This window comes from Cygnus olor, chromosome 1 (assembly GCF_009769625.2).
Source record: "Cygnus olor isolate bCygOlo1 chromosome 1, bCygOlo1.pri.v2, whole genome shotgun sequence".
In the NCBI taxonomy this organism is placed as follows: domain Eukaryota; kingdom Metazoa; phylum Chordata; class Aves; order Anseriformes; family Anatidae; genus Cygnus; species Cygnus olor.
Window position 1 is genome coordinate 118,734,640 of NC_049169.1, and position 26,009 is coordinate 118,760,648.

Here is a 26,009-nt window from a genome sequence, read left to right on the forward strand (position 1 = left end):
TTACTGATTTGCTAGGTTCCTAAATGTCTAGAATTTTTGAGAATTTGTATAATGTACTTCAGGTTGCGTGAAGGACAGTTAATGTGCTCCTGGTTGGTGAAAGCTGGCACAGTAGCTTTTTTCTAACAAATGTGTTGCTACTGCTCAGTGTTATACCGGGATATGTCGATCTTTTCATCTGAACATAGGTTATGTGCTTAATGCTGCCTTATTAGAAAGGATTTAGTTTTAAATGTAGTAATGTGCTTTCAAATTATGCAGTCGTTAAGTATTTTGTAGCAGTAATGTTCTCTTGTTCAGAAGTCTAGCTTATTCTGTAGTATTTGAATTTACAGCATATTAATTACTTTGACAACTGACTGTGTACTTGCTCACACCCTTGCATTAAATGCAGGGTAGAGGTGGCAGTAACTGTATGTTTATTACAGACAAAGAATGTTTTTTTGTGTGCAGCTGATGCAAAGTCGTTGATGCACTTGAAATTTGCATCCTAAAAGGATTTTGTGTTCATGTTCTAAGCTAAATTTTAAGAGTATTTCTATATGCATTTGATTATGACAGTTAATCTGAGTAGCAGTGTGGATGTTGCGTGTCACTTCCTTACATATTAGCATGTGTGTGTGATATGGCTGAGAAAATCAGCCTACCTCCAGCAACTCTTAATCGGTATCTGTGGTGTGAATCTCTCGAGTTTAATTTCCTTAATCTCACCTTTGTTGAGATTGTTCATTTTGATTGACTTGACAGGGTAATTGTCCACTTCTATGGTTGACAACATTCCAGCTAGCTAAATGCATAAGCTATGTCAAAACTAACAGCATTCTTTTCAGAACCTCAACAACTTGAGGAAGTTGAGTTAGGAATCTGTTGAGGTTTCATGAAAAATGGGGAAAAATGACAGCAAACCGGCTTTCTTGTTATAACCTCTTTAATTCTGGTTTCCAAGGTCATTTCATGTTCTTGATGTTGTAGATCAGCATTCAGTGGAACTCCATACTCCAGAAGTTCCACATTTCACTGGGAACTGTTGGCCCAAACTCAGGTTGCAGCAACTGTCACAACACGATTCTGCACCAGCTCCAGGAGATGTTCAATAAAACACCAAATGTGGTGCTGTTGTTACAGGTAATGTTTTAAACGCTTCTCTCAAGGAAAGTGCAAGGTAAATAAGAGCTGGGTTCTGATGAAGCTCTTGTCTTCAAAATTAGGTGTGTATTATGATTGCTTATGAATTTCATTGGCAGAAGGTGGTTTGGGGAACATTATATCTTTCTTGCCCTTATCCTTCCCCCCCACCCAGATTTTTGCAGACTTGTGCTTAAAGGTAAGCTACCTCGTCTCTCAATATCTGTTCTCTTACAGGTACTGTTTGACACTCAGGCTCCGTTAAATGCCATCAACAAACTTCCAACTGTGCCCATGCTGGGTCTGACTCAACGCACCAACACTGCCTATCAGTGTTTCTCAATTTTGCCACAGTCACCCACGCATATCAGGCTGGCTTTTAGGAATATGTACTGCATTGACATCTACTGCCGGAGTCGTGGTGTGGTAGCGATACGTGATGGAGCATACAGTCTTTTTGACAACAGCAAAATAGTTGAAGGATTTTACCCTGCACCTGGATTAAAGGTGACTATTTCTGTGTTTTCTGGCATGTATGTAAAAACGAGCTTCTAACTTGAAGCATGGATCTGATGTGAAGAGCTTTTGTGAAGAGCTGTAGTCCTTCCAAAATTTTGAGCATAGGAGGAATTTTCTGATTTGTATGTAAATTTGTTAATTAGCTTGAATTAAAACATTTTCTTTAAGAAAGCTAGCATCAAATATCAGATTTTCTTTTCTTAACTAGGTGACAAAAATAATGTTGAGGCTTTTTCAGGGAGGGTTTTTTATTAGAACTTGGTGAATCTTTGTGATTAGTTTGCTGATTTTTCTTCAATCACAACTGAACGCTGAATTGCTTTGGGTGCAAGAGAATGCTATGGAGGAGATGGCCTGGGCATTCGTAACCAAACAGAGTAATTGTAGGGGTGGTACAAGACCCTGATAGGTTTTGACTACTGATGAGTTGTTCTGTAACAGCTATAGAATTGCCCAAGTATAGGAATGGGAAGAGACATTTCCAGTTGTAGACTTTTCCTTGTTTGTAACAAAAAAGAAGAATGTTGCTATTTCAGGTAACTAGAGATGTTTCATATTAATGAACAAGGTTTCTTGTTTGGTGGTGATGAAAGGCCCCTTTATTTCTGAACGGAAAAAAAAGGGGGGAGGGAATTAAGTTTAAATATCCCCTGAGAAACTCTTTATGAATTGCTATATTTTGTAAACTATTCATACTGTGTGTATTAAATGCCCGCTAGTAGTTCTACTACTGCTAACAACCTTAGGAAATACTGTGGTCATTTTATAAAATGAAATGTAAATGGAGAAACTGTTTGGTAACAAGACTGATTTATCCACAGACATTCCTCAACATGTTTGTTGACAGCAATCAGGATGCACGAAGACGATCTGTAAATGAAGACGATAACCCACCTTCTCCTATCGGAGGTGACATGATGGATTCTTTGATATCACAGCTTCAACCCCAGCAACCACCACAGCAACCACAACAACAGGTAGCCTACAGACAAAAAATAAGCGTTTATCTTCCACAACTGTGGGTTTATAAGAACTTGACTTCCAAACGCACTGGCAATAAAAAATGGAAAGGGAGACGACAAAAGTGTTGTGCGGTGAAATTGCCCTTAGGGCAAACCATTAATTTATTTTGTCATTTCTCATTCCAGTATAAAAAGCCCACAGCAGGTGAACAGCAGCTGTGGAGGGTCACGTGAGACTTGCTGCTTTAGAAGCAAAGGAGGGAGGGAGGGAAATCAACTGTTAAAGATAAAAGATGTGGGGAAGGGACAGAGCGGAGAGTCAGGAGGCATCTCTCTATAATGTGGTAGATAAAAAAGAATGAGGTACAGGTGCGTTATGTCTCGGAAGAACTACAGAAGGACCCTGGAAAAAATAGTGAACTGTGAGCAAGGTAGTGTAGTGAGTCGAATAAATCATAGGTGGGAACCAAACTCTCATTTAGTATTCTCTTGCATATACTTACTTTTTTAGTTCAAAATGATCAAAGACTTTTGTTGTCTTGTGTTGACACTTTCAGCCATTTGCAAAACAGGCAGGAGCATCAGGAGCATATCCTCTTACTTCACCACCCACCTCCTATCACAACACAGTGACACCTTCTCCATCTATGATGCACACGCAGTCACCAGGTAAGACAGCTGAGAGTGTGTGTGCTAATCGTGTACTGGCAACACACATGCTGCTTTTTGTGTGTGCATGGTTTTCTGTCATTTGAGCCGTGTTTAGCTCCAAGCTAGCCAATGTAATGTACCTTGTGATGTGGAAAAATAGCAAAGTCAAGTCCTGCCAGGCACGTTTTGAAAGTACATTTTGGAGCTTAAAAAAAAAAAAAAAAGGCCCTTGGCAAAGATGTCATCTTGAGCTGTGTAGTCTTTGGGACCATTTAATTCTTAAGGCTTACCTCTCGCTCAGTCAAAACCTGTTCATTCTAAATACCTGCTTCTTCATAAAAACTTTTTATCACCAAAGCTTAGCTTTCTGTTCCCAGCTGTTATAGTTCAACAGCTGAAAGTATTTAAGTTTGGGGAAGGGCTGGGCAAAGGGGAAATGCCATTCTTCAAGTCAAATATCTTGGAAAGCTTCTTTTGTGTAGTGAATCAGTTTGGAAAATACAATCCTCATGCATGTGCAAAATACAGCCTTTGAATGCAAGCACAAATCCTAGTGAATCTTGTTTGCTGTCTCCCTAAAAAGCAGAGAGCTGTAGCAGTTGATAGAAAAAAAATTAACAGAAAAATGGGAAACGTGTGTGTTGTGATGTTGTATCTTTGATTAGGAAACTTGCATGCTGCGAGCTCACCTAGTGGAGCTTTAAGAGCACCATCACCAGCATCCTTTGGTCCAACACCTTCACCTTCCTCCCTTGGAATCACAATGGGACAAACAGCTAACTTTGCCAGCCCACATGGTGAGTTCCTTACTGGCATGTCTGTATATAGAGCACGTTTGCTGCTTGAAATTAAGTGTTCATGGGCATACTTAAGTTAATTGGGGGAAGAAATAGAGTTTTGTAATTGTCTTAATATTTTTATATTATTTTATACATGTGGGTGTATACTGCTTTTATACATGTGGGTGTAACTGTTAACAGCAGTCAAAAGTAGCCGCATGGCATGTTGAGGTCTTCGCTGACATTTTAAAAATTGTCTATCAGTCGTTGTTTCCTGGTTACTAATGTGGGGAAATTCCATGTGGACTTGTAGCTGAACCATGGCTGCAGCTCCTAATGAGCACTCTCTTGTTAGAATAGTTGCTTTATTTGCACTAAGTTTACTCAAAATAGAACTGGAACAGATTAGAAATTCAAATACTTGCAACTTGAAAACATTATCAAAGTCTTGCTGATTTGACATACATACATGGAAGCAACATGTCTCTCAGTCCTTTCATTTATTAAGTTTTTTGAAAGCTGCCAAAACAAACGTTTGTTGTAACCACAGTGCGTTGGAAACCATTCCACGGATTACAATCAATGAAAGTTCAGGTAGTAATTTTAGCACACCAATAAAATTATTGAGATAAACTGAGAAAGATATACATTAGACTGTTTAGGAAGCTTGATCTGATCAGTCATTATAATGGAGAACCAAACCAAAGGTACTTTTGCAGAGATGATTACAAGATACAGCATAGATTAAGAACAGTCTGTCTGAGGCTTTCATTTACTAAGGAGAAGTAGAAGCCCAAGTCTAGATGCAAGAGCTTTTTAGTTTTGTTTCAGTTATGTTAAATACGCGGATTTGCCTTAATGTACCCTTTGAATTTTTTATCTTGATTTTTTTTTCTCCCCATTACATTTTATCTATATGGTTGTAAAATGTAAAAGAATCTAAGGCACTTTCACATTTTGTAGATTTTGATAAGCATTTTGGAAGTGTTCAAGGCGAGGTTGGATGGGGCTTTGAGCAACCTGGTCTAGTAGGAGGTGTCCCTGCCCATGGCAGGGGGTTGGAATTAGATGATCTTTAAGGTCCCTTTCAACCCAAACCATTCTATGTTTCTATGAATTTTTAGACTTCTAGATTAGAAAACCTTGAATCTTTTTTAAAGATGATGGTCTTGTAACATCTGTAGGTACCATAGACCCAAGCTCACCTTACACCATGATGTCACCCAGTCAGCGTGCAGGGAACTGGCCAGGATCTCCCCAGGTCTCTGGTCCATCACCAGCAGCACGGATGCCTGGAATGTCACCAGCCAACCCTTCCCTTCATTCACCTGTCCCAGATGCCTCTCATTCCCCACGAGCTGGAACAAGTAGGTTACTTTATTAGTGTTAAAGATTGCAAAACACTCATGTTTAACATTTCTAGTTTGATCGTTTTTGATAGGTTTGTGTCTCAGCCTAACAGTCCTTACTGTCTTTGTGCAGTAAAATATCTAAGGAGTTGAAGCCTTTATTCCAGCCTAGTTCAAGTCTTTTATAACAAATTGGAAAATGAGTTGAATCATACAGCATAAACTTCAAGAGGATTGATGCATCTTGTTGAACTACAAAGATTAGTCTTAAACTATGAAGCTCCGTTACTGAGAGAAAAATCTTTGGAATGAAAGCTACGATAACCATATTTACCTACCCAAATAGTAACTTTTCACACTATAGAGCTGTAATGCTGCTCTTGCAAGACTAATCTAGGCATCTTTAGATCTCATTCAGTTTGTTGTACAAAGCTGGTATCTGGTGGCATGTTGAAAAAAGGGGAGAAGGGAGTAGGATTAAATTTAACTGAGACTTTGCATCGGTGGAGGGTCAAAGCTCCAATTCTTTGACTTTGCTCTGCCTATCATTAGTTAGCCAACTTCTTAAATAAGAAAGATTAAATTTTGGCCAGGGTGCTTGTTGCTTGTATAGTTAAAGCTAACAGAGTGAATACATGTCTTAGGTTTCACCTTAAATCCTTCCTTACTACAAGTACTTTTTCCTTACCAATAGGTTCCCAAGCAATGCCAACGAGCATGCCTCCACCTCGTAAACTACCTCAGCGCTCTTGGGCTGCATCCATACCTACAATCCTCACCCACAGTGCCTTGAATATTCTGCTGTTGCCCTCTCCTACTCCTGGACTCGTGCCAGGACTAGCTGGCAGCTATCTTTGTTCCCCTCTTGAGCGATTCCTTGGATCAGTTATTATGAGGAGACATCTTCAGAGGATCATACAACAGGAAACGGTATGGTTTAGGCTGTTTTAATACTGATTTGCAAGTCTGACTTAGTAACTGTTCTTTTTAGTACTTCTGTACTATGTGTCTTTCAAATCTGACACAAACTGCTTCAAATATAACAAGTATTTGCTATTGGACTTGTTATGATATACTTCTGAAACTTGTCGTCTCAAGCATCTAAATATAGAGAAAACATTTAGTTCTTTTTATTTTCCACACAAATAAGAAGTGGAAAACCTATTTGGTCCAGTGAAATAACTGATACAATAACAGGACCATGACCAAAATTTCTGATGCCCTGGCTTCTGTGAGTTTAGCACATCAATTGTGAGTGAACTAGAACAGCCACAGGGTTGCTATGGATGCCTCTGCTTGGCAGGAATGCCCAAGAAATTAGTTACCAATTGACAATAACTCAATTAGTCATGAATGATGCTTTAGGGTGAGACAGACAATGCATGCCTCTTTGCTTCATTGGTGTTCATTTGGTAATAGGGAAAGAAGCCAAATCTTGCCTAAGGTTCGTTCTCAAGGCAATTTTACCTATATATGTACAGGTCACAGAAATGTCACGTTTCTTTTTGGAAGCACCATAGATTGACCACTAGAATCTTCAGAGTGAATGTATGTGTTCTCATACAATTTAATGAATGACTCATGGAATGTAATTCTTCTTTCTGTACAGCTACAGTTAATAAACTCCAACGAACCAGGTGTGATTATGTTTAAGACAGAGGCACTGAAGTGCAGGGTTGCTCTCAATCCCAAAACCAACCAGACCTTGCAACTAAAAGTAACACCTGAAAATACAGGACAGTGGAAATCGGAGGAGTTACAAGTTTTGGAGAAGTTCTTTGAAACAAGAGTACGTACTTCAATCAGCAACGTTTACGTTTCTGTGCATTGCTTTCAATCTGGTGGTGTTTTGAGTGGTTCTGCTGAGTTTCACTGGGATATGTCCTTAAGGGCTGCAAAAAAAACAGTAACAGTTGTGCATGCTGTTTACCATGTTAAATGATGAAGCTGTTATCTAAATAGGCAGTACTAACTGGTCTCTTTCTTTAGGTTGCAGGACCACCTTTTAAAGCAAACACCCTAATAGCCTTCACAAAATTACTAGGGGCTCCAACGCATATCCTCAGGGACTGCGTTCACATCATGAAACTTGAGCTGGTAAGTTAACTTCTATGTAGTTCACTCGACTTCAGTTACTGTATTAAAAAAAAAAAAAAAGGAAAAAAAGGTTCTACATCTTTATCTCCAGACACAAATTACTTTCTATATATGTCACTAAGTGTTAATAAAGAAGTTCTCATTTTACTATTAGCTCTCTTGGAAATTCCCAAAATTTCTCCTGTAAACTGATCATTTTGAGAAACAGCAGGCAAGTTACTGAACAATAGGCACACGTAGCCTGGCTGGAATCTTTCTCACTGTGTTCTTGTTTGCCATATGCTCAGTTCTTTCAGTTACTCTGACTTGTGCTAAACCTGGCAACATCTGTAGAGGAATGTTTCACTTTCTAACTCTTCCCTAGTTTGTAGACATGTATGTCACTGATGTGTGACTTTTGCTGTTCTTCCTCTGTGATGCTCTCTCTAAACAGTTCCCTGATCAGGCAAGTCAGCTGAAATGGAACGTGCAGTTTTGTTTAACAATTCCTCCCAGTGCACCGCCAATTGCGCCTCCAGGAACACCCGCTGTTGTGCTGAAATCCAAAATGTTGTTTTTTGTAAGTAGAGCTATCTGTTTTAAAATTTTGTGGGCTGCATGTCTTTGAAGTCACCGCTGGTTAGGGGCAAAACACACGTGCTGTCTCTGGCAATCGTAGTAGCTAAAAATGCTCTAATGTCTGGAAGCCTAGATCTGCTTGCATCTCTTCATGTTTTGTGCTTTCAAAGAGATGTTGACAATATGTCCTAAAGCTCAGTTCCCCCTGAGCTGCAGGTATCTTCGTATGCTCAACTTTTGGTTGTTTTGTTCTTTGAGGCACTTACCGCCTTGATGGAGTGATGTACATTAGCTGTGCTGAGAAAGGAGAGCATGAATGAGATGGTTAGAGCAAAAGTGCAGGTGTGAGCTCTGAGGCAGCGCTCAGTGTAGGGTGGTCTCGAGAATGAAATAGTTTACTCTCAGCGATAACTTCTCTGTTACAGGATTGATGTGTGAAAACCGAAGGTGTGGAACTGCACACTGTGTGTAGGTCTAGAGTGTTTAACCATATGGGAAGTTGTGCTGAAGTACATTGTTCAATTTAACACAGTTTTTGTGTTTGTTTTTTTTTTTTTTTTCCCCCCACAGCTCCAGCTAACACAGAAAACGACAGTCCCACAGGAAGCTGTTAGTATTATTGTCCCAATTATTTATGATATGGCTTCGGGTACAACTCAACAGGCTGACATTCCCAGGCAACAGAACTCTTCTGTTGCTGCTCCAATGATGGTTAGCAATATTCTAAAGAGGTTTGCTGAACTGAATTCACCACGACCAGGTACTGTACATGTCCAGTAGATATATTCTCTCCACCCAGACATCTGTGACAAATCTCCAGTGTAAAACTAAATCTCTCTTAAGTCTGAATTCTTCTTGGTTCCTATTATACTTCTTTAGTGATCACAAACTCCTGATATGACAGGCAATACGTAACATAATAGCAAGTACTGGCAGTGCAGCAGTTTTACCCCAGAAGGTTACACTGGTGATTCAGGCTGAATATCACTGTCAGAGTATTACTCCCAAGTAATAGGATGCACCTCTCGTTGGCCCAGCTCTTGCTGCACAGTAGGAGTTAAAGTTTTTACCAATGGGCCCAGAATGAATCACAATAAATATGCTATGGTCAAGTGTCAGTTTTCATGGTTAACTATGAAGTTATTAAGCTTAACAGTAGAATATAAAGGGATGTTAAAATAGTTATCAAAACTTGTCCATGTGCTGTGAATGATTAAAAAGTAATTGGTGTGATTGTATGCTCCTTTGTCAGTGTGTACACTAGCAGAGGCGCATACAGTTCTATCCGCCAAACGTGCTGTGAAGTGTTTGAGCTAAATAGATTGTTCTGAATGTTCATTGGCCTGTAGGTAGTGCACTGTGAGCAGCATCGTACTTTGCTTTCCCTCTTGTTTGTCATGCTTTTTATTTTTTTTCAATATCTGACAACACTGAACAGCAGTAGCAGGTTCTTTGGGCAGAATGTTGTCTGTAAGCAGTGGTTTGGGGACCTAATACCCAAGTGGTTCAAAAGAACAAGATCTTTCAGTTCTGCTGTAGTTGCACACTGAAGATTGAAACGTTTTTCCAGTAACCCAGTGAATAGTTTGAAATTGTGAATCCAGAGGTTGAATTCTCCTTCTGTATAATTATTCATCGCGTTATGTGGTAATTTTAACAATGCCTGATGGTTTATTTCGATTGCTAGAACATGAGTAATGTTTATCTTAAATTGGTATGGATATGTATACATTTTTGGAGAACTGTGATGAGATTTAAATTAATGTTTTCTGTTTAACGTGTAGTAATAGTGTAGGTAAATAAGAGAGAATAGCTTTGAGTTCCCAGTAAGAGTTCTGTATAGGATAGAACTGTTGGTTGAATAGCACTTTTATTTCAAAACACTTTGACTAAACTTCAAGTGTTTCTTTTGGAAGGTGCTTCCCCACTAAGTTCCCCTAATGGGGAAGGATAGATGCTTGTTTTGCTGTGTATTATTGCACTAAATTGTGTTTTAAGGTAAACCCTTCACAAAATGCTACAGCATAGGAAGTAATTGGCAAAGCTGCTCTTGAGCATCCCAGGTGAGATGTCTTCTGGTGATCATTAGGTAGATTAGGATAGACAACTTTTGTTTGTCACACGAGTCTGGAAATAATGCAGGACTTGCAGTACAGGGAGCAGAGTACAGACAGGGAAAAAAATGCATGTAAAAAGAGCTTCTGGCCTCAAGAAGGACCTTACCCCCAGGCAAAAAAGAGTACAGCCAGCTGAGCAGAGGATGTTTCTAGTAGGCGTTCCTCTAATTTCTGAGAGAAAGGTTGAGTCTCTGTTGATTTCTCCCACCAAAAGTAGGATCTTTCCTGAGGACACTTAACGTGCAATTTCCTGTGTTCTTATTATCAAAATTTACATTATTTTATCTGACAAAAGAGAAAAGATACCTTCTTTTCTTTGGCATTGAAGGTGATGGGAGAGCCAGCAGATGAAAGTAGATAGCTGGAAGACTTCTTTAACAACAGCAGTACATGGGAGATCCAAAATGCATATCCTTTCTCTTATGATGCTTTTGTGCTGTGCTCAGGATTTTCCTACCTGTGTTAGCTCTTCTGCTGCATTAATTGCAATCTGCATGGTTAAGTGAATTTTTAACTCTTTCAGTCAGAAAGGAGCAGGGCTTCCCACCATGCACGTATGATATTATTGGCACTTCCATTGTAACCCGTAATCAGTGTTGCCTCATTTTGGCTGTATCTTTTTTACCTTTCTCTCTTTGTGAGAAAGTATTTTGTATTCAGCTTAATATTCCTCTTAATAAAATGGTAGTAACTGAAAAGTGAGTTCTTTTGGAAGAGTTTTATTTTCAGATCTGTGGACAAGCACGTTATGCTGTGTTTAACAGTAAAACGCTGGCTCGTTGCGAGTACGCTGTCTTTCTGAGATCACTTTACCAATGCCTCCATGGAGAAAAAATGTTTGATTTTGGGGAAATAGTTTTATGTGAACTGAGATGGAATCGATGTCCTGGAATAACAGGGTTTAACTTGAGCTCTAAGCCTACAACCTGCGTCATGTAGTGGACTGATGTCTGGTAAGGAAAGTCCCTACTGATGCAGGAGGTGACCTGTAGAGAGGAGCTCAAGGGACTTGTGTGATATTTCTTAAAACACTTCACCACTAAGCATTGCCTAATGTCTGGTTTTCAGTGATGCAGTGGATGGTATTTTAGCCCTGATTTGTAGCTTTGATATGATAATGACTTGCCCAAAATAATCCTGGGAGTCACTAGTTTGGCAGTTAGGATTAATACATCCCCACGTGCTCTGCTCTCATCTCTTTGCTCACATGGCTCTTTCTTCAGCAACAAAATGCAGTCTCTTCTGCTTGATGCTTCTTGAAATATGCTGGAACAATTCAGCCTGCGGTGACAGGGTACAATAGTGGCTATTAATTGTATGCTGTTATCAGGAATAGTAGATGAAAGTTACTTCTGTCTAATAATGCTTGATCTCTTGTTGGTCTATGTAAATCCTCTTGGTTCTGTTGGTTTTCATTTTTAAAGCTATTTCAGAATGTGTGTGTGTCTTTTTAAAAAAAAAAATTGAAACTTGAGACAGCTATGGCTGATTTTTTCTGTTTTCCACAGTTTTAAGCAAAGTTTATTTGCTCTGTGTTTTATTTTGCAGCTTAGAAGCCAAGGCTAGAACCAGAGCAATTCAGTTGGGTGGGAAATTAAAATAATACAATTAATTAAAAAAAAAAAAAAAAAAGACTTTTGCCCAGTCTTGAAATTAAAAGTGTTTCCAAAACTAGGCTTAGGACAAAAGAACATTTTCCAGCTGTTTCATACTTGAGTCTTCTGAAATGTTTAGTTTCTGTTCTTAATCAATGCAAATGGAACTTGAAAAAGGTTTTGGTTTTTTTCTTGATAAAATGTAGCTCTCTTGATTTATAACATACATACAAACATGGATTGCAGTGCCATATGTGATAAATTCTATCATAGACTCATGACACTCAAAGCTATTAAAAGTTCAGAGCTGCTGTCAGTGGCTTCTTGCAATTTCGTGACCGACAGGAGGAAGCTGAACTTTCTTCAGTTGAACTAGTTTCAAATCCAGACTTCCCTGGAGGTCACTGGAATTCGCAAGTTGCAACCACCGGTTATTGTGAACCTCTTCTATCGTCATTGTGTTAGCTGAACTTGTAAATTATTGTGAACTCCTCCCTGTATTAGGCTACGACAGCAGTAGTAGCCACACTGTAAAGTGTGCCAGCAGGCAGAGGGCACGTCCCAGCATGGAGGGAGCGCGAGTAGCGCGCTTCCTTGCCTGCTTGTTAGAATTAAGCCCTGCCTGTTGCTCTGCTGTTGCGTGTGATGCTAACATGTCTTTTTTCCCTGTTCCAGGTGAATGCACAATATTTGCAGCCGTTCGGGATTTGATGGTTAATCTTACGCTGCCCCCTGGTGGGCGTCCATAGACACTTTTAAAAGAAGGCTGAAAATGAGACAAAACAGCAAAAAAAAAAATCTCTCTGAAATTAAGCCTTCAATTAAAAGAGGACGTTCTAATTTTACTTTTTTTAAGAGCTAACTAATAAACTGGCAAACTTTCAGGGATGCACTTTCATCAAAATGAGTATCACCACGACTTTTGTATAGTGCTGTTGTATAGTGTGTTTTAATGGGAGACACTTCAGACTAGGTAATAGATTGAAGTATCAGCTTGCTGGTAATAGATTTAATATTCTGTTTTATACTATACAGAGTATGAAAATGCCAAACTTGTTTGTTTTTTGTTTTTCTTATGTTTTGGTGTAATAGTCTTTTTTTAAGGCAGGTCTGTCATTTTTGAATACTGTAAAACTGTGACAAACTTTATATTGAAGCTGTATTTTAATATGACTGCTTTGAATCCTTAAACAATTTATTTGGGCTTGTTGTAAACATGTCCCCAAAAAGCAATATTTAATAAACTGGATTTAAAAAATATTCTTAAACTGGATGTTGTATAATCTTAACTGTTATTCCTTTTCTGCTGTAGTTGCTGGCCAGATCTCTTGTACTCACCTACATGGCTATCTCTATATGTAATCCCATTACCCCCACAAGCTGCTAATTTAAAATATATATATATATTTATCGTATGGTTTTGGTTGGTTCTAAGCCTTCAGAAAACAATGTTTATTCATTCTTGTTCATTCTTACTGTATAAGTATCCAGTAATTACTTAGCGCTTCATTTCCTACGTTTGTAAGGAACTGCATTTCTTCTGTCCCCAAAGTAATGTTACTGATAGGAAGCACCTTTTTTCACCTGTTTATAGAGCCCTTTAGACACCTTAATAATAATAGGAGAAGTTATTAATCTTATTGTAAAGGCAGGTAAGAGAGAAGCTTGAATGTATGCCATGAAATTGGAGAGGACGATCCAAAAAAGCTGATAAATTAAGAAAATAACCAAGAAAATAACCATAGAAACAATCTCACGCTTACTCTTTGAATTGGATGTGGGTAACTTTGTGAGTGGTGACTGATGGCTGTTGTTGTAATCAGAGAAAACTTCTGTCCTTTAGAATTAGTCGGTCATTTGATCATTTGTCTTCATGGATTAGTATGCTCAAATACTAAGCAGAAGAATGTTTCAAACTAATTTTTAAAATCTTTTTGTGGATGTATTCTAGCTTACCTTGCTGGATTTGAGGCTCCTATTGCCCCTACGACCGTCACAAGGCTTCTTTCTTTATTCTTGAATGAGTCTGTCAAGGCTCTTACGTTATTTACAATCATTTCATTGGATTCTGCTTCAGACTGCAGCCTTGAACCTGTGGTTTTGAGGGTTGGTACTCTTATCAGTAAGTACTGTTCTAGCTTGGTTGTATCTAACAGGTGATTACAGTTTGTTTCTGATACACAAAACTTATCCACCGGAGGGAAAACCCTGACGATCTTTAAATGTTGCTTCTGCTAATCAGTTGGGAAAGATTTTGTAGTTCTGTCTTTCTCAACTAAACCAATGACATCAGATTGAGAGGTGATAGAATAATGTCTGAAAAAGACTGGATATTTTGCTGGAGATTTGGGCTGGGTTTGAGGTCTGAGCATTTCCAGGCCAAAACGAAGCTTTCTGCTATGCAGAGAAATGTCTGCTGTTGTTTGTGCTCCTTGGCAGCTGAGTGTACTGGAGGACAAAGGCCCCACTGAACTTCAGCACTTGAAAATAAATTTGGGGGTGTCCCCTCAGGGTGGTGAGAAAACAACGCATGTAAACTAGTGACAGGTGGTTATGAGGTGACATTCCCAACCTGAGACTGTGGGGAGACTAATGAATTTTTGTGGCTCTTTGTGTTTGTGTGTGTGTGTGTGTGTATATCTGTATATACACCACTTCTGTTAAAGTGCACCACATCTGAAGCCTTTATCCTAAATAATTTCTGAAAGAAAAACACTACTAGAAAAAGGAAGCATTTCCCACAGCCCAGCAACAACTCTGTTCCTTTCAGAGAAGTAACCTTGGGTGTTTACAAGTGTAGTTTTAGTTTTCATTTTTCATGTGTTCAGTCCAGTTTTCTGGTAGCCAACCAAATGCTCAGATAAGGAGCTGAATCAAGGTGAGATTTGTCTGCATTAAGTTTAAATCGCTTGTTGTCCTTGTATGTTTGAGCGTCCTGCAGTTTGCCTCTGAGATTGCAAATGTTTTAACTGAGTTTTCAAAGACTGCAGGAAACAAGTTCTGATGGTGAGTATTTGAGACAAAACAAAGCTTCATAAAACCAGAAGCTGTTTTTCTTTCAGGAGCTTTAGTTTGTCTCTAAGTATGTGTTTCATCTATTAGTCGAAAGTTATTCCAGGTAGTGGGCATTTTAAAGCAAAATCTATGTGGAAAAATAGCTGGTACAATGGACTACTGGGAGAATAATTTGGATCGTTTGCGTTAGATGTATGATTAAACTGTCAACAATGTCATTTCAGAAGTTGTGGTATGCCAGCTATTATTTTAGCTCAAGTGGTTATTGTTCTCGTTGCCCAAATCTTCCACATACTCACAGAATTTCAAATGTTTTTAAGGTAAGAATGCATTTCAAGAAATTAATGTGGAGTTGAAATGTGTTAACTGCATAATATCTAGGCTGTAGTTTCAAAGCCGTGACTGTTGTATAACGCTGTCATAATGTGAGAGACGCGTACATAGGTTAAATTGCATTGACTTCAAATACGTGGGCCTTTTCCTAAGACATCCCTAGAGCAGCTGATGGTTCATGGGCTAGGTAGATCGTAAGCAGTGTGCTTATTTTTGGGGAAGTGTTTTTAAGACCTCAAGCTCGTCTCCACAAACGCCACGAACTGAGGAAGTGGTGCTGCGGTGCCTGACTGTGTACTCCCAGCCCCGCACGTTCTTCCAGAGCAGTAATTAGCGTCTTTGGGAAATGACCCCGCATAATAGATTTTAAAGGAAACGTCCGGCTGCTGCTGGGAGAGATAAGAGATGCTGAGTGAGGAAGGATTGTGCTGGGGGCTGTGAGGAGCAGCACAGCTGCAGACAGCTGCCATCGCTCAAGACAGCTGTGTCCCTGTGCACAGAATGGGGTTTGCAAAGGGGCCTCTGGGGGTGGCAATTCCCTTTAATTTCTGCAGACATCAATTCATCTTCTGTTCGTCTGAGACCTGAAATCATGCTCCTTGGGCCTAAAATCAGGTATGTAGAGATGCTCTCCACTACCGTGTTCGTCTCCTGCTGCAGATGGGTACTTAAAGAACAAAAGGTTTGCTCCCCACCACCACCTCTTGCTGTCTGCAGGTTGGGCACAGTATGGCACAGGCCACTTGCAGCTGGTCAAACAAGGAAAGATTTAAGTCCGAAGGAAACAACTGTTTATTCAGAGACACTGTTGGTGAGCAAACACAGCCCGTGGGCTTCTAGGCATCCTAAAAGAGGATTATTCAATTTGTTTCATTTACTTTAGATGACGTGGCCGCGAAGCATCAGTAGTATCTGTGGGCAGGTAGTGATGTTAGAGCGCACATCTGAAGCCTGAGGTGACCCGTGAGGGTTGTGCGCTCTGTAGGACGGTGTGGGCAGATGGCAGCCTGGGGACCCAGCAGCACTCCTTAGGCCTCCTAGCTTCGGAAAGTAACAGAAGTGAGGCTGACCGGAGTATTGCCAAGGAGCCCTCTTTTCTTTCATGACACAGTGCTGTGCAGCCCTACCTTGCCCAAGATGTCCATGGGCAGTGGCATCACCTCGGCAGCCCACTGGGAACGGGCAGCCGCTCTCCGTGTGCTGCTGAGATGCTGACCCCGGGCAGGCCACTGCAGGCTGCTGGGACAGTTAGCTGGGCACAGAGCGTCTGCGGCCCTGTGGTGGCACTGCTGCTTCTCCTCGGGGGCGAGGGGCTGCACTGAGCTTTGGAAAGGAGAGCTGCTGCTGCTGCTGTTTCTTCCTGGCTTCAGGAGCCTGGGAGGAAGACTCGAGACTTGCTGTGCGAGTTGAAGAAGGTGCCAGGGGGTTGACTGCTCGTACGGATATCAAAAAGGTGAATGAGGGGGCTCTGCTTTGAGTTTAGTGGGGAATATTGGCCTGTCGGTGGCCTCCTGTTCTTAAACTCAGATCCATTGCAGGTAAATGTGCCCTAAGATTCTGTTTATAAAGTTAGCGGGCTCCATCTTGAAGGTGCATGCTTTTGCCTAAATTCCCAAGTCCCCTTGGTATTGCCCTGGAGGGGCTCTCGGAGATGCTCCAAGCTTTGTGGTGCACACCAGAGGTGGTCAGCCACAGGAGGCTGCGGGCACCATTTTGCCCCATTGCTGGCTTTTGTGAGCAGCTCCACTCCTAGGTGTGGTTATATAGCACCTCAGACACTGCCTGCTGGCTGGTGCTCAGTCAGCCAAAAAGGAATTTATTTTGCCTTTTTTTTTCTCCCCATTCCACAGTTTCTTGGAGCTTTTTGTCCTACAGTTAAGATTCTGCATGCGTTGCAGCGCAGCCCTAGAGGACGAGTTATCCAAGCTTACACAAGGAAATGGTTGAAAAGAATAATAAAGCCAACCTGTCCTTTTCAGGTTCTGGAGCAAATGGAGTTATTTTAATGCCCATTTCTGTCTGCATAGCTTGATTTAATGCCATAAGGAAAATTTAAGACATTTATTCACTATGGAGTTATTACAAAATTACACTTTCATCCAAATTCTAATTCCCATGGAGATAGCTGAGATGGGAAGCACTGGCTTTTGGATTGCTGCCTTTGTTGTTGTTTCAGGGCTCTTTTTGTAATAGGAACATTGTTGTGTTTTTGCAAATCCGCATATAGCACCATTAGGCTAATCAACAGCAACCACCAGAAAGGGGTGCTGACTAACCTGCATCGCTGTTTTAGTTCAGAGCTTCTCACACCTTAGTCCTTAAAGAAAGGAGGAAAGTGTGATGGTTGGACCAGATGATCTTGAAGGTCTCTTCCAACCTTAATGATTCTATGAAAGACAAAAATCTTACTCTGATTCTCAGATTTTCCAGTTTTTCCTCCCCCTTTGAGTTGCATAGACACTTAAATAAATAAACGTAAGCACACACAGCCCCCGGTCCCATCCCAAATCTTTTCTAGGTTGCCCCACATGTGGAACCATGCAGGATTTGCCTGATTCAGGGGCTGGCAGGCTAAATGGAGCTCACGCCAGCGTGCTGTGAGGCGAGCTGTCATGAGGAGACCAGCTATGGAGAATTGACTCGCATTGCCGTTGTGCGCGGGAGGAACTCCAGGAACCTTCCACTGTGCCCAGCGCTTCTTTTTTTCCCCTTTTCTTTTTAATACTAATGTGGTTCTGAACCCATGTTGAAAGGAAAATATGTTTTCTTTCACCCTTTAAGTTTCAGCTGTGGAAGGATGCTTAAAATGTACACTCACTCACTGTATTTTATCCTGGAATTTATTACAGGTTGAGCCCACCTGCTGGCCCTTGAGACCCTGCAGTTTTGTCCCAAGTTTGGCTGCTTCCGTAATATTTTGCACAGAGAAATTGGGTCATGATTTTAACACCCTGTAACGCCTCTATTGCGTTCTTGCACCTCGGGGTCTTTGGGCAGAATCTGATGCAGGAACCCTAGGAACAAAAGGTAAATAATGACTACGGTTCACTCATGAACCAGTGCTCAATTTTGTGATTTCTGACCTCTAATTTTGGACAAGCACTTACAAAAAACGAGCTGTCAGAAACCCATTTTCCTGCTCTCCAAAAGAGCCTGTTTTTTGACAGTCTCTGCTATTGTCTAGATAACAGCTTCCTCCAGCCCTCCTCCACGCACAGCTCTTTGTTGTTCTCCTCCATAGCTCGGGAGTTAAAATAAAGCTTTCAGCAAATGTGGCATTTCCTTCTCCTCTGCTCTGCTGTTGTCACAAATGATTTTATAGAACAAATCTAATTTTGCCTTCAACAAGCTTTGTTGTTGTTTGTTGGTGTTTTTTGTTGTTTTGTTTTTGTTTTTAAACAGCAATTCTTATAATGATAGTGAAAATATTCTTTGACATAAAGTGTTGATTTTGGTGGAGAATAATATCCCTCAGCCTGGCTTTCTCTGCTGTCCACATATTTTTGTAAAATTTCCAGTAGGTTTTCTACTTATATGAATACTTCTGACCTCATGGGTACCTAGGACGCGAGGATCAGTAAGAAAATGAAAATAAACATTTATTTTCCCCCTTTAACATGTAATATATTGCAGTTATTGGTTACCTGGCTCTGCTGTACGCTCAGTGGGGACATGTGCCTATCCCTTCGGATGGAACATGAAAACAGCACAGTATTTCCAAACCAAGGCTTGGTGTTGGAGGGGTTTCCCACCTCTTTACTCCTTGTCCATGCTGAGGAAGGTCGCCTGCTCTTTGCATGGTCTTCCTCCATCTCAGTCTTGGCCGTCGGTGCTCTATTGCCATCATCTGGCCTTCTGTAGCCTTTAATCTGAAGGATTTGGCCCCCCAGATTGTCTTCATAAATGTTTCTGAGGTGGAAGCTGAGTTATTTTCTCAGTACTCTCAGCACCACAATCCCCCCGCGGGCTCCAAGTTGGAAGCAGCAGAAATGTGAGCACCTCCCTTCAAACTGATGGAGCACGGCGATGTGGTCCAGCACTTTTTCAATGCTGCGGTGTAAAAGATAACTCTCTCATCTCAGGAAATCCTTCTGTCTTGACTGTGGAAGTAGGCCAATGACTTATTAAACATTGATTTTCCATTTCAACCAATACATTGAACGCAACAAGCGGAGGCCAGGCCGCCTCTGTGGCCTTTGTGCTGGACAGAAGCAGCTGGGGTGGGTGCAGGGGGCACAGGCTGGGGACACGGTGCTGACACGAGGCCGATGCACGACACAGGGCTGGAGCAGCTGGGTTGGTCCCTGTTTGGGCAGCTCCACCTTCAGGCACAAACACAGGTCACAGCATGAGGCCATGAAATGCCCATGACATGGAGGCTGCGTGAGCGCAGCAGCGCAGGCGGCTCTGTGGTTGTGGTGACTTCAACAAGCCACAAAATGGCCGCCCCGAGGCTCGGCTTCTGTGGCAGCGTGTGGTAAAATGGAGAGGTCCCCAAATCCAGCTGGTCACAGCCTGGGCAACTTTTGACACAGAAAGGGGTTAAACATCACGGTAACCTGTTTAAGGTGTTCCCTGTGTCTTGGTCTTTTCTAGATCCCTCCTCTGGGTCATAGCTTGTGCTTTTAAAATCATTTCAACCTCCGTAATTTTTTGGCAGTTTGGGGGAAGAGCCCGTGAGTTCAGGAGAATTTATTTCTGGCTAGAGAATGCAGTTTCAGATGAGACATCTGACACCATGAAAATGAGGCGCTTCTTGTGGGAATACTTCATTCTGTCAGAATATTTTTGTCTGTTTATTTCTGCTGCTCTGGCACTTACAGGAGATGCTGATTATAAAGAACTTCTTGAAGGAAAGAAAGGCAGAGGTTACAAGGCTTTGAAAATTAGAAACACAACCAAAAAAAAGAATTTTAATAGAGACCGAAGGAGAAGAGCTTGAGCAGGAAAGAAAATGAAGGTAGGCATGTAAATTTATTTATTTTCTAGCTAAAAGCTGTGTTGTATGCTACAGGGAACCTCGTGAAGGAGTTTGGAGGGAGGTGTGATTAAAAGATTTGAGCTTTTTAGATATTTGTTCCCCTCCACCAAACGGCCTCCTACACAGCCCTGGAAATGGTGACGACTGGGGCTTGGTGACCCCTGCCAGCACTCAGAACGTCTCAGCAGCGGTGGGATTTGCTCAGAACCAGGTCTGGGCCGTGTAAGGGCCACACGCAGGCTGGGAAGGAGGAACACCATAAAGGCAGCTGCTGGGTGGATGAACCCCCAGGAACCTCTGGGACAAAAGGGGGGGGGGGGGAAGGGAAGTGGAGGAGGAACTAGAAAGTTTTGTGATGTTTACATCTAGGCTGCTCATTCAAGATGAGGAAGCCGGTCCCGTGACAATGACTCCAATTGCAAAAGGCCAGAAACTTTTTTTTTTTTCCCCCTTAGGCATGATAACGTCTACAAAAAGAAAAAAATAAAAATAAAAAAAAATCCACAAGCATTTATTTAGTGATTCCGATAGACACTGCAGAATAGCACAGTTTTGCCAAGGAAAAAGACCCTTGAAACAGCACTGTTGCTTGAAGTAAGGTGTTTTCAAAGAAATATTTTCTAATTGATGTTTCAGATGACTACAACTGAAATAATCCTGGATGTTCTAGAGAGGAGGTTGCTGTTTGTTTACTTTCTGGTAGGAAGATCTTTTTCTCCCAAAGTAACAAAAATAAGCCAGTTTCTGGTAGATGGCATCACCTTTGTGAATGTCAGTGGTATGGGAACCATTTTCCTGCAAATCCTTTTACTGGCTGTCCTTTTAGGTGCGTTCATTCCTATTAGCCTTCTGAGTGTATAAAGACTAATTTTTAGAAAATATTGTGCATATGTTTTTTGAAATCTCCTTTAAAAGATGGAAAGAATGTATTTCTACTGTTTAAAAAAAATGATGTTTTTAAGAGAGGGATGAAACCTCTTCTACCAATGTGTCATTTATAAAGGTTGATGTAACAGTGTGTGCCTGTGTCTGTACATGCAAGTATGCACAAAGAGATCAAGACCAATTTACATAGGGAGTGTTTATCTTCATTTTTGCCCTTTCCTGTTCCGCCTCCTCACCCCTCCACTTCTCCGCATGACGGGCAGGTGCCTGCACTCCTCCTCCTTCTGGTGCATTTTCCTTTCAGGTTACCCCAAGCTATTGTGACCACCTGGGTGCCCCCAGGCTTTCCTTGGAAAAAACAGTGTTCAGAGATGCCAGGCAGAGCCTCTCTGCTCCCCAGGATAGCTCCTACAACCGAGCTCTCGCCTCCCTGAAGATTTCTGTCAGGCAGAGCTGCACGTTCCCTACCGCAGCTTAGAGAAGTGCTCTCTGCAGAGCCAGGCCCGCCTGGCTCCCATGCAGCTGTGGCAGCTTGGCTGTGGTGAGCAGTGTGGCAGGAGTCCAGCTGCCTCCCCAGCTCTGTCAACTCGCTGAAATATTTGAGATATTGACGATAATTGCTACAGCTGTTTTTGTATATTTTCCCTCCTTTCTTTCCCCCTTCTTGCAACAGAGATGAAGAGTGACAGAAATAGATTCTTAGGAGCTGAGAGCTGTCTGATCACTTAAAGGGTTTTTTATTTCCATACTGCTCTTGTACATTAGTCAGGATTTTGATGGATGGCCTGCTGTAGGACATAGTTAGCACTCCCTTTTAGCTCTGCTGTGTTCCAAACGCTGTAATTGATTATACGGGTATTGGAACAGACTTTTTTTATCAGTTCCCTGGGCGCTTTGACCACAGCGTTTCAAGGAAGTAAAACAAGGGGGGTGATCAGGCAGGTTGGCAGATAGGCAGCACTGAGGTCCTACAGAAGCCCATGACCCTACAGTGCCGACTGTATGATCCCAGTTCACTCACTATGAATTTATCTTAGCCACACCGCCTATATCCCCTTTGCCTAATGTGAAGCATATGCTCGCTAAATTAAGGGCACATAAATTTGTCATCATAAATTCATGCACTGGAGCATAATTAAAGCGGAATTTGACAGCCTTTCTAAAAACATTTGGTGCACCCATTAATTTTGTCTCCCTTATGAAGCATTCTAAGGTATTTTATGATGTGTATTCATGCCAAGAACTTAGCTATGTATTTTTGATGATGTTGGATGACATCGATGGCATTACTAAATTTGATTGCCAGCGGCCTCTACTGTGAAACTGTTCTTCAACAACAGAAGAATCTTTTTAACTCTGAAAGTACATCAACATTGTAGTCCCTAGTAAAGGTTGGGATTTATATTCTAAAAGCTGTCCTCAGGCACTCCAAGCATAGATGCTGCTTAGTGCTTCTTATTGACCTGAGACCAGAATTACTAATAATTTTGTTAGATACTCATCAGGATCACAACACTGTCAGAGCACTGCATGTCTGTTCCTGTTTTGCCCTGCTCCAGTGCTCTCTTGTACCTGAACTGCTGGAAAATCAATCTTAGATCTGACAGGACTGTGTTCGCCTGGGCTTTTGGCAGCAGCAGTGCCAGCATCCATGCTAGCCGTGCATGAAAAGGAGATGCTACACTCTGCACTCAGACCAGTGACACTACACACCGGCCCCGTTCCTGCAGACGTACTAGCTTTCATTCATTCCTCTTCCACCCTTTGCCCTGTGAGCTGCAGAAGCCCTTTGTATTTAGGGCCGTGCAAGTAAATGTAGCTCCTCCATAGAAACACCTTGCATTATTGGCAGTTCCCCATTTATTCCACTTCTTTTTCTTCTGAGAGATTTGAAAGCCTACAGTTTCACTTCAGTCATCATGGATCTCCCTCATTTCTGTCCTGCGATAGGGGTGAAGGGGGACATTTCTTTATAAGGTGAGAATTCATAAGACCAGAGCTCTGATCACAGCAAAGAAAACCAAAAATGCCTGTCACCATCAAGAAATCTTGTTTTTATTTTTTTCCAGGAGAACATTTATGAAGTTTAGGTCAAACCATCCACCTCACCATAGCCATAAAACAGCAGCAGTAGTAGGATTCAAGTGATTATTGTTATTGTGGGTGGTTACTTGTTTGGTTTTGTTTCTTGAGACAGATGCTCATCTCCTTACACTAGACCTTGGCCATGTCACCTCCTTTATAGCTGACCTATAAATCCCAGCAGTCAGATGAAAGGTTGTTTAACATTTGCATTTCAATGTTTTCTTCTCTTCCACTTCCTTTTGTTTTTATTAAATTAGAACATAGCATTTGCATATTTCAGATCTGGTTTGGGCTTTACTTGGATGTGTGTCGCACCAGCAGGGCATGGGCTGGAAGGACTTTGAAAGTTGCCATGTCTACCACAGAGCAGTCTGGAGAGCTGAAGCATACCCAAAGCCTAAATTACAACTCTGATCTGCCAAGTTTGGGCTTTGAGGGATTATCTAGAAAAAGCATCACACTGACTCTTAAAAAAAACCTTTATTGCATGTTTTACTTCCTCTTTTCAATCCAAATATCAAAAGCAACACTTCAGTTCTGTCTCAGACCTCTCCCTTTTCAGAAAAGCTGGCACTTTATGAGGATAGAGGTACTCTCCCATCCAACTACCAGACAATGCACGCCCAAGGGCTGAAACAAACCTGACCGAACACATTCAACTCATTATGCCAGAGGCCAAACTCCCCTTAGACCAGCTATCTCGGTACAGAAGGATTTCCCTTTGGTGACCAGCTCTCCACTCCCTGCAGCAGTTACATCCTAAATCCATCAGACAGCTCTGCAAAAGCCTTCTCCTTGCCTGGCTGAAAGTTGCTTGACAGGAGATGCTGTGTGACCACCCTCCTGCCCTTGCCACTTCAAGCAGGCAGGATCCTGATAGGGTGTTTATATTTTCCCCACATCCCTCGTTCTCCCCTGGCCTCGTAGGAACGCCTTGGGCAAACGGTGAAACAGTGATAATTTCCCTTTCAAAAATAAAATTATGGGCTTCACTGTTGTCTTTCTTCACAGAACTTCTCGTGCCAGTTTCATTGCTTTCCTGGTAGCATGGTACACAAAGCCTACAATTTCTGCCACATCACAAGCCTTTTTACAGTTTGTATTCTTGGGGAGATTAAATCTAAAGGTAATGATCAATAGCACGTCCAATGGTGTTGACAGCACTTTCATTCTAATTAATTAATTGAATTCTAAATACAAAAAGGCTATTCCTGGCTCAGGAATCAGTATTCTAATTGCTTATTTGATTAGTAGCTAAGGATCAGCACTGCTGTATAATATAAAAGCTCAATCTAAAAGCACAGTGGCTTTACAGTAGTTTTAAAAGTAGCTCGTCCTGTACAAAGCAGCTGTTAAGAAATGGCACACGAGAGTGCTCAAAAGCATCTCCAGCACCCGCTAGGGGCCCGCAGCCATGAAAGTGAACAAATGCGCTACTAACACGGAAAGTGGCAATTTGAATGTGTCCTTTAAACAGAGAGTGGAAAGTGGCAGTAGTCTTAAGACTTGCTTTAAAAAGTAAAGTTCGAGCCTGCAGCAGCAGTGAAGTGGAAGACATGGCAGGATGACCATCTCAATAGCAAGTCAGTCCTTCATTTAAAGAAGCTATATTGCAAACTTCAGAATGAGGACAGTATAGCTACCCAGCTAGCTGGCATGCAGATGTTAAACACAATTAATTACACAGTCACTTTAAACAACTGGCTCCTGGGAAACTCTTCACCAGTATCTGAAGTGGACTATTAATCTGATAAGGACCTCTGAATTTCTGAATTAAGTGAACTAGAATTGCATTAATTGGATGTAGACCAGTATAAAGCTCAAATTGAAGTAAATCCTCACTAAAAAGGCTTTAGAGTGACTAATTTTCAGGCAATCAACACTCCACCTTGCTTAGGATAAGGAACCTGCAGGGCTACTAGCCTAATCTTGCTGAAGTATTGGAAGTCCTAGTACCAGACAGATATATGTTTTTATATTTATTTACAATATGCCTACCTGAAACACTCCTGGAAAGCTGCAATTGGAGCCACCTACCACCAACAAAAGCAGGTGAAAGATCAACATTTCTGATACAACAGTACTTGGCCTATCAGAATCACAATGCAATATCCTTTTACCCCCGGGGTACTTTTCTTCCATGTGAGAGAAGATCTCTCAGAGGTTCTTCAAAGCCTGTTACAATAATGCTTCCCATTTACTTTAAATGAATTACAGCAGCCCTGTGGTACAGCTGAGCTCATCATTTCAAAATTTTAGTACATAGGGTCATCTCAGAGCATTTTGTAATCACTGTAGGCTGTGGCAAAGATGTTGCAATTGACCAGGAAGTTCAAGCAGAAATCTCAGAAATGGAACTTGAGCATCTCCTTAAGGAATATGGAAATTAACATAAAAAGACACAAAAATCATAAGTCAGGATCAAGAAATTTCAAAGAGTGACTTGAAATATCATGGAACTATTATGTCATTGTTTTTTAAAGAGTATTTTAACATTTCAAACCTCTTAGTGTTGTTTAGGACAAGCAGAATCTCATGAAGAAGCTTACTTTATTTCAACTGCTTTACGTCCAAGACAGTTGAACACAACAAAAGCTTCTGAATATTCCCACAGCATTTACATCTGTCTTACCTTTGTGCGTGTTAACTTTTCAGTGCAAAATGTTTCCTGTGACCTGACAGTAACTTGACAGTAGTTACTCTTCCCTCCTGCCACACAAGTCATTTTCATTAAATTATACTTGATTTGGAAAGATTCTGCTATTGATGTACTCCCCCTTTTCTTACTTTAGATCATGCTTCTACTGAAGTTCTGTGATATTGTCTTCCACATTAAGTGATCTCAAAGCAGTCAACGAAGTTTAAAATAACATATAGACTATCACATTATAGTTCACTTTAAACATTAGGGTTCATGACTATCAAACAGGATGACAGAGCATTATTTTAACTGTTTTC

At 41.2% G+C, this 26,009-nt stretch overlaps 1 protein-coding gene and 1 long non-coding RNA gene across 3 annotated transcripts in view; both read left to right on the forward strand.

Annotated features, from left to right (window-relative positions):
* MED14 (mediator complex subunit 14) overlaps nt 1-13,002 on the forward strand; it is a 37,616-nt gene extending 24,614 nt beyond the window's left edge. The window contains exons 20-31 of one of the 2 annotated variants that reach the window (XR_005813579.1): nt 973-1,125; nt 1,363-1,632; nt 2,466-2,621; nt 3,164-3,275; nt 3,923-4,054; nt 5,221-5,403; nt 6,080-6,315; nt 6,995-7,174; nt 7,375-7,482; nt 7,916-8,041; nt 8,611-11,451; nt 12,428-12,636. Coding sequence is in view for 1 of the 2 variants with exons in the window: in XM_040530532.1 (XP_040386466.1) it covers nt 973-1,125; nt 1,363-1,632; nt 2,466-2,621; nt 3,164-3,275; nt 3,923-4,054; nt 5,221-5,403; nt 6,080-6,315; nt 6,995-7,174; nt 7,375-7,482; nt 7,916-8,041; nt 8,611-8,800; nt 12,428-12,501 (1,920 nt within the window). In the remaining variant the exon portion in view is untranslated. Of the gene's footprint in view, nt 1-972; nt 1,126-1,362; nt 1,633-2,465; nt 2,622-3,163; nt 3,276-3,922; nt 4,055-5,220; nt 5,404-6,079; nt 6,316-6,994; nt 7,175-7,374; nt 7,483-7,915; nt 8,042-8,610; nt 11,452-12,427 lie in introns of both variants that reach the window. The other variant, XM_040530532.1, reaches the window with a different exon arrangement.
* Nucleotides 13,003-17,526: 4,524 nt separating this feature from the next.
* LOC121056973 lies at nt 17,527-23,832 on the forward strand. Its single transcript, XR_005813586.1, has 2 exons — nt 17,527-20,060; nt 20,718-23,832. It is a non-coding gene; the product is annotated as an uncharacterized LOC121056973 (long non-coding RNA).
* Nucleotides 23,833-26,009: the final 2,177 nt, after the last annotated feature.